The sequence below is a fragment of the Triplophysa rosa genome, linkage group LG10, assembly GCF_024868665.1.
Source record: "Triplophysa rosa linkage group LG10, Trosa_1v2, whole genome shotgun sequence".
Classification (NCBI taxonomy): Eukaryota; Metazoa; Chordata; class Actinopteri; order Cypriniformes; family Nemacheilidae; genus Triplophysa; species Triplophysa rosa.
Window position 1 is genome coordinate 9,041,460 of NC_079899.1, and position 15,467 is coordinate 9,056,926.

Consider the following 15,467-nt stretch of genomic DNA (forward strand, 5'->3'; position numbering starts at 1 on the left):
TAGTTAATCTGTGTCCTGTCTGCTGCATGTTATCTTGTTTTCTTGGTTTTTCCCCATCGTGGGTGTTTTGTTTTATACTTTTGTTTTCAATAAATATATTATTTGTTAACCCCTTACGTCCTGGTTGCCTGCAATTGGGTTCTCCGCCACGCAAGCCTTGACATGTACTAGTACTAGTAATTGAGGTAATTCAATAATATCATAAAATGTTTGATATAAAAACGAATGTATTTTACAGCAGTAAACACACATGTAGTCATAAAGGCATGATTTATTATTTGTGATCATCAAACCACTTTTATGGGACTGCATGAAAACTGGAAAAAAAGGTAATGAACCGCTCAGTACATTCTACTTTCATATGACACTACAGAGCTAAAAGCGTAGCAATGTCAACAATAGGAGTGTACCTATATCTAAGCACCCATAAATTCAAATTACTAAAATAATATTTACAGGCTCTAGACAACACGTCCTTTGGACATTTTCATATTAAATACAAATATATATTTATATATATTGCATACATATTTGCTTGTTTTCCTCAACCTTAAGGATTGATCAAACATTATTTTAAGTTGTTTGATTGACCTCTTGAGAATGACTTTGGGACTCCCAGTATGCAAGTATCACATTACTTCAGGGATACGATATTGTTAAGAGCGGCTGCGTTGTTTCAGCTACTGGACTACATCTACAGTACTTCATATGATCCATCATGGACGTCCAATCCCATACTGACTTTAAAATATAGCTATAACATTCAAAGGATAGCCTCATCCGATCCCTTAATAGGTACAAGAGAAAACCAACAGAACAGCAGACTTCAACAAACAGATGCACGAATACAGCCAACTGAGTGGTGGACACAAAGAGAATGGTTCCAGCTATTAATTCAGTGTGAGTTGAAAAGGTTTAATAGTGGCTTGTGTGAGAATGGCAGCAGGTTCAGTGTGGAAGGGCTCAGTCCACCTCCATCTCTCCAGACGGAGGTTTCGTCTGCTGATTGCCTTTGCTTTCAGCACCTTGTTGTGAAGCAGGGCCATTGTGTGCCCCATTGTTTTTGTCTCCCTCTTCTATGGGCTCCTCGGTTCTGGGTTTGGGTCGGGTGAGCACTGGACTGCAAACCTCCTCTAACTCCTGTAATTCAACACAGCTCAGATGGATTGATATGCAGTATATGGATGCATTTCAAATAATTGTCATATTTCATTATATGAAACTGATGTAAATTATAATGTCAGGGTTTTTTATGGACATGTTTCCATGCACATTCGAGTTATTCATTACTAAAGGTGTGATCATGTGGGTCAACTATCATGATAAGATGCTGTTTTGGCTGTTTTTACTAAGAAAGCGGTACAAACCTGAATCTTTTGAATGATGTCTGCTACTTTGACTGCTGGGTCTTGAGCAATTGTGAGTTTGCTCTGGGCGTTCATCTTTGCATTCATCCAGGCTAAGGCTTCATTTACACTCTTCTCAACGACACCCATCTCCTCAGCGCTCAAATGCTGGTAGCGCTCATCCTGTTGGTCAAATGTCAAAGATGTGCTTCATGTATCTCAACTCCCATTCCTAGTACACATTATACCTTTACTATAAGTGCAATACAGAACAAAGACATTTTTCTACTATGGTAGTCAGTGGTGGCCAAGAACTCTTTTATAACAAGCATGCTTTCCAATATCTTTCGTATTCGTGTTCCACACATGAAAGAAAATCATACTGATTTGGAATAACATTGGAGGGAATAAATGATGACAGAATGTTTCATTTTTAGGAAAACTGTTCTTTTAACAACAAAAGAGCCCAACTGAACAATGCTAATACTTAAGACCCCGCACAATTCAAAAAATGGTAATTCAACACATCTCCAATATTAAAAACCATCATCTCTGTGTACATGTTCCCTGAGGACATTATCAGACATAACATGGTTCACTAAATAGCTTTCAGATGATGAAAATAATTAAAGTTGTGAAAGTAATTAGGCCAGTAGAGCTGTGTAAAGCTATTATTCCAAATAAGCTCATTAATATCTGTGAAAAGGAGGCTGAACGTCACATTTTGGGTGCTAAATACACAACAAGCAAGAACTGGTCTGGTTCGGAGTCAAATGGCACGTTTCATAAATATAGCAATTGTATAAATCGCAAAATGAAACTGAGTACTCGAGGTCCGAAATCAATTTCCTTGATCTTTATGAAATTAACGAATCGTATACCATACTTAGAGCAGATAGCGCTCATCCATCTTGGTTAATAGAGAATATTCCATATTGCAATTTCAAAGATTGAAACGGATTTGTGAATTTCAGTTGCAATGACCAACAGATTCCAAACGAGAGGTTATGAGCCTGAAGTTTTAACAAAAGCAACAGAAATAGTTAGATCTATGGATAGGATACAATTATTGAGTAAAAAGAATAAAGTGCTACAACGTCCCAACTCTAATCGGGTCTTTTTTCAACAACGTATAGTACTGAGGCTGCAAAAATTAAATGTATCATAAATTCTAATTGGGATATCACAGAGCAATTTTTTCAGAGAAACTAATGGTTTCCGCCTACTATACAATGGAGTCCGCCTACTATACGAAATAAGGTGGTCTGGAGTTGTCTTCCGGCACTTGAGAAGAAAACATGGCTCGGTTCTTTAATTGGTCATTTTAGATGTGGAGGCTGCAGTCATTGTGATAACATGGTGAAAACGAACACGTTTACTGATGTGATTTCTGGGAAAGTCTATCCAATTGAGTCTTTTATTAATTTGTAACTCCTCATATGTAATATATAGGCTAGAATATGAGTGTGGACATTACTATATTGGTTAAACCACAAGGAGACTGCGTTTAAATGCAATCAAACAGGAAAATTCGAAGTGTTTTACACAGTGTTGCAGTGATTATTATAAATGATTTATCTGTGCACGCCATTATTTTTTTATTCATCTGCACTTGTAATCTTTAATCAAAAACGTTAAGCTCCTCTCCCCCTCTCAACAACAACTCTTCACCACATGACGTCAGCAACAAAAAAGAGGTAGGACTATACCGACTGTCCAATGGCCAGGCATTTTTAGCCCTCTGCTCCAGGCCCAACATACAACAAACCAATCAAAAAAGGAAGGGCAAAATAAAGCCCCGCCCGTTTTAATAGTTTAATAGTTATTACAATTCATTTTTTTTCTTTCTTTGTTATTATTTATATTATAATGTGTTGTACATGTATTTATATTATTGCCTCTTGTTTTTCCTTTTTTGTTCAAGGAGTATAGCTTTAGCCACTCCCACTGATTGTCCAGCTGTCTGTGATTACTATTTAAGTAGAGCTGCTTGCACAATGGATGTGTATCCTGAAGAAGGCTGTGTAAGCCGAAACGCGTAATATACACTTTTATATTATGTAGTGCCACATTTATAGAACTACATAGGTCAGAAAATCATTTTCGAGTAATAAAATTAAGCATTTAGGCATTTGGCAGATGCTTATATGCAAAAGGACTTGCAATGCATAGTCCTTCTGCAATATATAAGCAATATATTTGATCAAGGTATGCATTGGCAACAATGTGTGGCTTGTATATGCATACCCTTGAGTCATTTGGTGTTACTCAATGTACTGGTGTTAGTTTACCAGTGAAGCTAAAATATCAAAAAGACTCCACAGTAAGACTTTTATATTTATATCTTACTCATAATTGCTTACCTTCTGTTTATAGGCATCCGCAGTCTTCATAAATAGCTGTATTTTCTTGCCTAGCTCATCAAACGCTCTGGGTCTGCCCTCATGCTCTCTGTACCGTTCTTCAATGGGCCCACCAAACTTCTACAAAACCCAAACACAACATCCTGCTGTGACAAACGGCTCATGCACATTTTGTAAATGGGCTTTTAGTAGGACACACTGAATCTATTGACTATATTAAATCAGAATCAGAAAGAGCTTTATTGCCAATCAAAGCTTATTTATGCAAAACCATGAATACAATGAAAATTGAATACAATGAAATTCTTTTTTCTGCAAGCTCCGGGGACAGAAAACAGAACACTTTTGATGCCACTAAAAGCAACAGAGAGAATCGCAAAAGTAATTATGTTTATTAACCTGATTTTCAGAACACTCCTAGTCTGCCATCGGTTTGCAAAACAGACAGTCCCACCTCAAACTGATGCCATTGACTGAGCCAACGTTAATGCATTTAGGTGGATAAGATGCTAAAAAAGCAATATTCCGAGAGCACCACAGCGCTATAATGTTTACACTTTTGGATATTTCAGCCTACTAATGGCTTTCTTGTAGAGGTCTATGCATATAAACATGGGTTACTTGAGACAGTATGTTTGAGCAACCTTACTACTACATAACTACTGTATATTGGCTTAACCAATGGCATCAGTTTGAGTCGTGGTGACCCAATACTGGGATAAACAGTCAGTATTTTTGCCATTCTCTCTGGTTCTACTATTTTCAATGAAAGACAAACTAAATATCCTTCTCATGAAATGTGTAAAAATTGAGAATCTATAAATATGCATTCTTTGAGATATTTACATAGGATCACTTGAAAAATACTAGGGATGTTAAACGATTAATTGCATCCAGAATAAAAGTTTGTGTGTACTGTGCATTTTTATTTTGAATTTAAAAAACAAATACACATGTACATATTCAAGAAATATTACACGTATATATATTTATCATTTAAATCATTTATAAACATTTATTGATCTTTTATATTATTCTTAAATATATACATGTATTTCTGTGCTTTTATAAATACACAATTAATTTGCACAGTACACAGACATACAAACTTTTGTTTTGGATGCGAATAATCGTTTAACAGCCCTAAAAATACCTACTTTGAGTTCAGACAATTTGTCCTGATAGATCTCTTTCTCCTGGTCTTCTCCTTCTTCATACAGCCAGTTCTCTGTGTCTTCCAGCATTAGGATGAGTCGATTGCTTTCCTGAAAAGACATTCATGCAAAACAGTGCTGATTGTGACATAAAAAAGAACTAAGATAGAGTACATAACTTATTTATACGTGCTGTTCTATTAAATTTGTCAAATAGTTTGAGAACGGCAGGGATGGGACAGATTATTTTTAAGAATAAAAAGCAGTAAACTCCCCAGTGGTATCTCTGAGAGCAACCGATGTACAGACAACAAAGACATTATGTCCTCACATCTTCAGTGACAAATTTCTCATAGATGCCACACAGTTTGTCTCTCAGGTCATAAACATATTCTTCTACACCATTTTTAGCATCGTTCCTCTCCTTTTCCAGCTTGTCCTGAATGATCATTTTTTTCTGAAAGACAGAATACAATACAATACATTCAGAAACCACATTCTTTTAATGTTTTACTCATCTACTAACATTCTTGATTAACATTATAATTTACAGCTATTAACATAGCTACAAGCAACTTCTAAATGTAATTCAACACATTCATGAGTAAACAACTAAAGCAATCACCATACAAGTCATTACATAAAACCCCCAACAGAGATAAACAACTGCAGCCAGACATGTTTTTCTTCTACGTAAGACAAAAGGCTTACAATAGAACAAGGCTGTGCCATTATTATCCAAAACTTATCATCACATAATATTACATATATTAAGTTTTTAATGAAATAATAAAAGTAACAGTAAGTGTGGGACATGATCTGTATTGTCACTCCACTGACGTAATGATCTACAAATATCTTTTCCCAAGGGTCTGAATTGAGCTCAGTCATGGATATTTAGGGCAAACGCTAAATCCTTCACATCATTTCAGCAACAAGCCCATTGTAAGATACCGTGCGGAACATTCATTCTACTGGAGATTGGCTGCCGTGACAATAGTAATAGTAAATAGTAATAGTAAAACTTGCCAAAATGAGATTTAATTTGCGTATTATTATTTTTGGTTTTTGTTTTATAAGACTATTTTTTTTTTAATTGTTATATTGTTTATTGTAGTTCATGTTTGCTTGCATATACAGTACAACTTGAATTGTAAAATATATCTAAAATAAATTCTGCCCAAAATCAAGCTCTGCTTTGAAACAGGCATCAAAATGTATTAGGTGGATGCACATTAAAGAGAACTACTTTGAAGTGTTAAATTAATCCCAGCCGTCTGACTATACTAAGGGGATCTGAGGCAGGCTGAAATTGAAGTAAAAAGCTTGAACTCACCTCATATTCAACAAAATTATTGAGCACATCTTTATCCAGCTGTCTGGTGGTGCTGGCCAAGATGGGCAGATCAACACTCTTAACCTTTGTTTTGGGTTTGCTACCACTTGCACCTTGCTCTTGCTTATCAGAAGCACCATCCTTTAGAAAAAAAACAATGTTGACAAATGAAGGCAAATACAGAACTATCAGGTAACATATAGCATTTAAAAGGGTGATATTGCATTTTCCACCAAAGGTACTTTTTATTTCTTTTCTTTTTTTAATCTTTCATACAGTATTTCTAAGATATATTGTACCTTACTGCCAGAGTTATTCATTCTTTCCTCATCAGTGCTGGGTTCTCCTTGGCCATCATGATCCACCTGCATTTTATTCTATGAAAAAGGATGTAAAAATAGCATAAGTGGCGTCTGATTCTGCAGCGTCACACTCCAAAGATAAACTGAAAAAGCTCAGTGCTGAACACATCTGCTTGTTATGTCAATTCTTTAGCGGAGCACCACTGAACAGCTGAATGCATCACGCTTCTTGATATAACTTTTGTTGTTAGTTGTGCATGTACGTATGTCTCTACCTGATCTTCAGGCCGGCCTTCGTTCTGTACAGTAGGTTCTGTGTCCATCTGCACATCATCTGCCTCTCCTTTCTGCTTCTCTATAAGTGAAGCACTGGACACGCTGAAGATCCCGTGCACGTTCACACGCACTTTCACCTTGACCTTTGAACTGTCACCATCAGGTTGCGGTACCACGTTCTGGATAGTAAAACGGCCTGACCACAGCAGAACAACAAGACAATCAGAACCAGAATAAAAAACAATCATTAACAGGTTGACTCATATTGCTTTTGCCAATTACTGAAATTTGAATTTGTCGAAATTTTAGAAACGTAACATTTTTTGGACATTTCATTGGCTGGTGCTCAAGTTTGACCGTTATAATATATATTATTTTATATATTATTTTTATATATATAACGTTTTTGCAACCTGCTTTAGTTTTTGTAACATTTAAATAATATTATTTGCATGGTTATTTTAAGTGGTTCTGCCTTTTCACTAAATTTAATTTTGTAATATGAACACTGGGTGGATTTCATTCATATTATATGAACATACAATGTAATATAGAAAAATTACGATTAGTCACTTAATTGAGTTTTGACCCATAAATTTAGCAAAATCAGTCACATGAAAACATAATTATAACGTTGTAATGTTGATCAAACTTAGGCACCAGATTCATGGGATTGCCACATGGGAGTGTATTGGGCCCTCGTATATTGTCGCATGCTCAATATAGAGATATTTCAGCAAGCAGCTGATGTGATGAGAGTTGAAGCTTATGGGACGGCATGTCTCAGTCCTAATTACCTGGCAGGTGGGTGGTGACACACCCCTGAGGTTAAGACTAACCCTAACCCACTTCAGCTGGAATAACAGGTGCTCTGACACAATGGAGCACAATGTTGAGGCCATTCTTAATCAAATGAGGACATGAATGACTATTTCAGGGTCCCCTGAGCTTTCCACCACAGTCTCATTTTGGTCATGAATTAGGCTAGAGAAACCCGACTAAAACTCTAAAGTGAATTATCTTAAAGAATCATTATAATCTGATTCATCACTTAAGAATGACATGACACAATGTCAGCCTCGACACTTTGGAAGTCATATGACATACTGTGATACGCACCTATTCTGGTATCAGGATAGGGCAGTTCATGTGGAGAGCTATAGAACGCTTCCAGGTCAAAAGGATCCTTCTTGTGGAAGGTTATGACTTTGGAGAAAGGTGCAGCATGGTTCTTACTGTACACCTCACATTCACTGAAAAGGAGAAACAGAATATAAATAAAAAGAAACAATGACTGACGCTTAGTCAAATTGCTTGGAAAAGTTGATGTATTTAATAAGGTACGCACATCACACACTTGCTTGACACTTTGTTCAAACCCTTTGAACGTTCCATAATTTTGACTATGCTAAATTTGTACAACTATTCACCACCACAAATCTAGTGTGTTCTTGATTGTCAGGGCATTTTGATGCTGTCTCCAAAGTGTTCAGCCTGTTTTTCATTGTATGTGGTTTCTTTTATAAGTCCCTATGATATTCTGAATATCTAGTTTTGTTTTTTAACCCGATTTATCGACTGCCAGGTGAAAATTACAAGTGTTGCTAAAAAATACCAGCGTACCTTTTCTCAACAACCTGCAGGGTATAATTTGAGGTTTCATTCATACTCACAGTGCAGATGGCGCTGGTTAAATTATGCAATATGCATAGCAATTCAATACAAAGCATGAGGGGTTTGTTCAAACTCTAAGCGTGAGGAATAGTGACGCTTGCCTTAACAAGCACCAGTGAGTAATTACATGCAATAAAGAAAAACTAGAATAAATAACTCAGAGGTGTAGCGGATTTATAAATGGATGTTTGGATTGAGGTAGACTGAGACGCCTCTTACCCAACACTTTCATCAGTTTGAGACTTCCAGCGAAGAGTAATCGGGAAGGGAACGGCGTCTGTAATCGAGAACTCTCTGACTTTGAAGGCTGGAGACAGGATTGCGCACTTACCGCACACACACACACACAAGCGCACACACATAGACACCAAAAATGAACATTTATGTATACACAAGCAAATGCTGTTACATAAGCTGTCTAAATAGGGTATTAGTGTAAGAAATCAGAGAAAGCATAATCCATGCGCGGACCACAGATTTCATCTTGTTTTATGGCTCTCCCATGCAAACGCTCCCTGCTGCGTCTGTGTTTACACCTACGATTGTCAATCATCAAGGCCATTTTCACATTTATGAATTCAGCAGACGCTTATGCAAAGCAAATTACAGCGCATTCAAGGAATGCTTTCGATCAGTTTGTGTGCTGCCTAGAAATCATCACAAGGCTTTAGTTGAGCTGTGAAAAAAATTCTAGACTGCCAGAGATGAGTCTGGGGAATTGCTCATATTGCCGTTTCATTTCCTGTTATTAAGTTCAAGTGACATCTTACCTGTAGGGCACATCCGCGCGCCACAGCCTCATCTGCATTCAGCGTGGTGCTGATGTCTTTACAGAAGAACTTTGAAATTCTCTCCTTAATGGTTGGAATCCTGGTGGCTCCACCCACCACCTCAATGGCATAGATCTCATCTCTACTAAGCTCTGCACAAGAATTCCAATAGGAGGAAAGGTATCAATCTGTAGCATCTGGTGAATGGTTGCTTTTTGGTTAAGTTAACATTTTCTCATCCTCATGATGTTCCAAAGCCGTCTTTCTTCTGTCCGTCGAACACCAAAAGTGTTTAGCAAAAACTTGATGCTTTTCTTTTTCCACACAACAAAGGTAAATGTGAATGAATTATGGTGAAGTATATTTAAGTTTGTGTATTATCAAGTATAAGGAGTAATGCCTTAATTTGAATATGTGGAAATTAGGCTCGTCACGATATCAGATTTTTTTTCCATGGTCAAAATCATTCGCTGTGACAGTATTATCATGATATCTATTTTTTTATAACGAATAATGCTATTAGTCAAATTCATCTTTCGTTTTATTTGATGTTTTCTTCTTTTGCAACAAATCACACTTAAAATTCGAGTGTAAGGATTAGAGAGAAAGTTTGTAATAATTGTGGATCGAAAGGGATAGTTCACCCAAAAATGACAATTCTGTCATCAATTACTCATACTCTTACTCATGACTTTCTTTCTTCTGCAGAACACAAAAGAGGATATGTTGAAGAATGTTGGTCACCGAACAGTGCCGGCAAGCCAATAAGTGCCAGTTAACAGCATTCTTCAAAATATCTTATTTTGTGTTCTGCGGAAGAAAGTAAGTCATACAGGTTTGAAATGACAAGAGGGTGAGTAAATGTTGACAAAATTTTCATTTCTTCAAGGATAAAATTGATTTAAAATATTATCATATGTGTAGAATCACACAATATTGATCATCATAGTATTTAATATCACGGTTATTGCCGATAGCAGTATTTTGTGACACCCCAGTGGAAATACAAATACGAGCTGTCAGCTCCAATAAAGGGTAAAACTTTCAGGAAAAGATACATTTTGGTCTGTTACTCACACAAAATTCATATATTGCTTTATAAGACCAACAATATATAATATGTCTCTTTTCCCCTTATATGTTTGTAGATGTTGCACCGATATATCGGCCAATAATCGGTATTGATCGATAAAAGCAATTTAGGTAAAAACAGAGAGGATCTGTGCATCTCTAGTTTTTTCATTGTTTGAATAATAGCTATGTGAACATGTTATTCTGAACATTTCTACTCCTTGTATAACTCATAAAGAAAGTCATGTTTGGAACATTTGCCTAAAAAATAACGACAGAATATTCTATTTCGACCAAACCGTGCCTTAAAATAAACTGGCTCATCTGTTGCTGCTTACTTGATTGTTCCATGACCGATTTCAACGGCGCCTCCACTCTCATCAACAACTGAGCGCACATCTCTTCAAACTGAACCCTGTGTCAAATCACAATGACACATGAAAACCATGAATTCAACTTCAAACAAACAATTATCACTTCCAAAATCGAGACATTTGAGTTACCTGTTCAATTTTCCATGGACATCTATGTCATTCATGAAGCACTCGATGTTGAGAGGCAGGTCAGAGGAGTTTGCACTCATGAGTTTCTTCAGCTTCTCACACTCCTGATAGAGCCTCAGCAAGGCCCTCGGGTTGTCTTTAACATTTAGTTTGAAACGTTTTTTGAAGTCTTCGCAGAAATATTCCACGAGCATTTCGTCAAAGTTGCGACCGCCCAAGTAGGGGTCAAAGGCTGTGGCCAGAACCTGTGAGAAAAATGGTCTTGTTATTGATTAAATGTACTGTAAGCATATTCAACAACATGGTAGAAATAACACAGACCTTCAATTTCCCCTTGTTAAAGGAAGCAATAGAAACTTGATAAGATGAATGCCCAATATCAACAAACACAACATTACGGGGCTTCTCCTCTGGGTTTGGCAGGTCCTGTTTATAGATCCCATATGCCAAGGCCACTGCAACAGACAAGATATGTGAAATGCATTTAAAAAAACGTAATCGTAATAATTAAGAGAAGAAAGAATATTAAAATATTTCATTGAAATACTCAGTACATACAATATCACACACATACTGTAGGTCTGTCACAGTTCACCCAAAATTGTAATTCTGTAATCATTTACTTACTCTCTTGTCATTTCAAACCTTTATGACTTTCTTCCTTCTGCAGAACACAAAAGAACTGAACAGCACTGGACCACATTCACTTCTATTGTATCCACACAAACCCAAAGCAAGTGAATGGGGTCCAGTTAACAACATGTTTCAAAATATCTTATTTTGTGTTCTGTGGAAGAAAGAAAGTCATACAGGTTTGAAATGACAAAGGACGAGTAAATGATGACAGAATTTTTATTTTTGGGTGAACTGTCACTTTAATTCTGATTCAAACATGGCATTCTGCAGTCTAATATTTTGGCATAATAACTGCTGAACTGTATAATTGATTGATTTCCTATTCAGTTGTGCTAGTTTGTCTCTCATCTGCGGTCTCTTTCTACTTACATAATTAAATCATCTCAAATCAATATTTCAAGTCCATTTATGTGACTGGTAAGTAGCCACTTATTAAGCAGGAATCAAAAATAACACCTTTGGGGATACAAGACCCCTACACTTCATGTCAGGGTCATGATCGCCCTGTCAGACTTTATTTATGTAACTGCATGACTGCACATTATCACCCCTTACTTTGTTTTGGTGTTTGTTAAATAGCTCACTGAGATAAAATGGACATCAAATAGCCTGCATATTATTACTCCAGCTGTGTAAATCTGCTCCTGTAAATGTTCTACATTTTTTGTCAGCTTGTCTCTTTATTTATAAAATGCCTGAAGAAGTGGTTGTTCTTGGTAGGGATTATCCATCTGTACTCTTTCAAACCACTGTGGATAACACAAACAGCTGTTTGTTAACCAGCATGAAAATGAAACCCTGTTCTAGTCAATCGTCACACGTAAAACATGTTACATTCAGCTAGGTGATATGATATCTCAAAAAGCTCACACACAGAAAGAAACTTGTATCTTTAATATGAAGTATGTATTTAATGCATACAGTAATGACTTTTTATCTGAATGAATGAATCCGAATGAAACTAAATACAGTAATTCCCGGTGAATAAGAGGATAAAGATATTTAGGCCTTTAACGGTATCTGCAAATATCAGCATATCGGATATCAGCAAAAATCCAATACTGTGAAAATAAACATAATACATTAAATTGTTAAAAGAGAAAAACGACAAGAATTCATGCAAAATGCACTAACCTTCCATTGCTATTTAAATGACGATTTCAGTTTGATTTGACTAACCTGCTGTTGTGTCATTAATCAGCCTCAAGCAGTTCAGTCCAGCAATCTGAGTGGCATCCATCAAAGATCTCCTCTCTACATCGGTGAAGAAGCTGGGGACCTGGTGAGAACATTACAGAACGTAAGCATGTCAACAGTGCAATTGTGTGCCATTGTGTCTGAGGTTTGCCCTGTTAAGAATCACTTACAGATATCACACAGTCCATCACAGGCTTCTTCAAGGCGAGCTCAGAAGTTTCTTTCAACTTGGTGAGCAACATGGCTGTCATCTGCTCGATGGTAAACACCTTGTCCTCGTTCAGATAACGTACCTGTGACATGGACAAAAAAAATTGAAATGTTTTTTTGAACAGGTGTCTTGAAAAAGTCATTTTACGAGGACGCTGATTCATTCGGCATTAAGTAAAAACTTCTTCCACGGTCAATTTCTTTTTAAACCAGCTGCAAAAACAGCTTTGTCTGTTGTCCTTGTGCTTCTGATGTCAGAAACTCATTAACGCATGACCGCCCACATACATGTCAACACTGCTTATTCAACCGATTTAAACAAGGGGCCGTCTGACAAAACTTCCTGGCAGTATGTCTCACCTGCCACTCAGCATATTCCTCTGAATGAACCCAATTTTAAAAAGTGTATTCTTTTAAGGTCCTCAATGTAAAGCAGTTTTGAAAAGATGCACTGTGATAGCAGTACTTCATTCTTCTTATTCATTTTTTTTTCAGGAATTTGGTTCTTTATCAGCTTTGTATTCTTGGAGTCGCAATGTCTCATCTTTATCTACACAGCTTAATAAATACGACAAAACAGAACATAGTTGTATCACCTTTATTCCAGTGCTGCCATTGTCCAGTTTGTGAAGGCTGTAAGGCAACTTGGATTTCTCCCCCTGAACGTATGGATCATCATATGCTCGACCGTGAAACTTCTTAAAGCCATGAACCGTGTTCTTAAAGTTAGTTATGATCTGCAGGGAAATTGTTTATTGGTTACTGGTTCAAACACATTCAGATTATTCGATCTTTGACATTAAAACAGTACCTGACTCTTAGCAGCATTTCCAACGGTTCGGTTTTTGGACGCCAGTGAAATGCATGCTCTGTTGGTAAAGATCATATTCACACATTTATAAACACTTTCATGTCAATTTTAATATTCAGAAGAGCTGCATTTGGTAACCTGAATAAGGAGAGGGGGGGATCAGCACCTTGGACAGCGTCTTTAGTTTATTACTGTGTACATACTCAAACCATCCCATGGTGTGAAACAAATGATTGAGATTTAGACTTTATACACATTTTAGAACAAAAATTGAATCTAGACATTTATGTAATTCTTTAAAAAAGACAGCAAGGTCATATACATTCTACAACCACTAAACTACAACAGTGTTGTTTTGGGATAAACGGCAGTTGCAGATTTGAGTAAGCGCTGCAGTGACTTGGCACACCACGTTTGTGCTTTGTTTCGACTAAAAACGTGTTTTTGACTTCTTTAGAAAATTCGACATAAAGTACATGGTAAAATATGTGGTTTTACGTGCTGCCCCGCCCAAATGTGTGTGGATTTGTCCACTGGAAAACCAACACGACGACACGGTCACAGTATAGTGGATTTGCCCCATCCAGAGTGTCAGATTATGCCGTTCACGTGCACACCTTTTTCAGTGATCGACGCTGCTTAAAACGCCACAAAACAGAGAATGTAATCTAATTCTTGTATTAATGACGTGTATTTTTCAAAATCCAGACAATATCAAACATAGACCAAAAAACGTGTCATTAGCCGTACTGTTTCTCTTAATTTCAAGACAGACTACTATAAAACGCTTTTATAGATTTTCTATCAGGGCGTGCAATCTTGTGGAAATTAAGCCTCCAACAGATATTAAACGGAAAGATGATTATTCACTTTGAATTGTAGGTGATGAATAGCTGCATTGTACAGTGCATTAGGTGCTTAGTTTGCATCTGCGGTCACAGTTAGGAGCAAAATACATGGATCAGAAACACGGCCAGCTAGGCAACAGCAAACGTTGCGTAACAACACACAGCATCATTTTACAGGGAAATGCTGTACTTACGGAGTGCATCTGTCACTGTATTCATTTGCAATGGTTTCAATGCCGCCGCTCCTGGCAACAGCGATGTAACAGTTCTGGAAACCCATATCAATGCCCACCACAGACATGTTCAGTCCTTATTTCTTTATGCTTAACACCTCCAGTCCAGTTTTGAATAGTTGAGCTGGGTGAGGTTAACACAACACCCCTATTCTACTGTATGCGCCTGTCGTTTTTCGAGACGGCGCTTTTAACCGAGCTAGAAGAAGCACTCGCGATTATGTAAGTCTGGCTTTTTATAGATAACTCGTCCACTCTAATCCTAGCAAAGGACGCTTCTACTGCATTCTTGCAGACTCCACTGATATTGTCAACCGGCAATATATGGGTAAACCTTGCGCATTTGGAGACTGGAATTGAACCAAACCCCGCCCACCGGCGTTCGTGATTGGCTACTGGACACAAGACAGCTCGTCGATTGGTGCAGCATCCCAGATAAGAACGAAAAATCTAGAACCAGGCGAAAGAAGCTCCCGTTTTTACGTCACCGGGAATGACCGTGCAACTAAACGACCTATGAGAATAGATGGTTAACCTTCATGATGGGGCCCATCGCTGGATGTGGAGTAATAATAATAATAATATGCAACCCATCATCGTTGTCATATTTAAAAAATATCTCAGCCCTACAGAGATATTGCGTCACGACGTCGTTTATATTTTTATGTATTTGTTTAATCAATGTTTTAATCAATATTTTACCAGAACATGTCTGATAAGATGGAAGTCAATGTTTA

At 37.2% G+C, this 15,467-nt stretch overlaps 1 protein-coding gene across 1 annotated transcript; it reads right to left on the minus strand.

Annotated features, from left to right (window-relative positions):
- Positions 1 to 256: 256 nt before the first annotated feature.
- On the minus strand, positions 257 to 15,079 carry hspa4l (heat shock protein 4 like). The gene is made up of 19 exons (XM_057343424.1): positions 14,692 to 15,079; positions 13,650 to 13,707; positions 13,435 to 13,575; positions 12,799 to 12,921; positions 12,611 to 12,710; positions 11,117 to 11,250; positions 10,796 to 11,040; positions 10,631 to 10,707; positions 9,222 to 9,373; positions 8,671 to 8,777; positions 7,897 to 8,030; positions 6,777 to 6,973; positions 6,499 to 6,576; positions 6,200 to 6,340; positions 5,195 to 5,320; positions 4,867 to 4,974; positions 3,710 to 3,829; positions 1,368 to 1,529; positions 257 to 1,140 (listed from the first exon to the last, which is right to left on the minus strand). The coding sequence occupies exons 1-19, from the start codon at positions 14,796 to 14,798 to the stop codon at positions 964 to 966; spliced, it is 2,487 nt and encodes an 828-aa protein (XP_057199407.1). The 5' UTR covers positions 14,799 to 15,079; the 3' UTR covers positions 257 to 963.
- Positions 15,080 to 15,467: the final 388 nt, after the last annotated feature.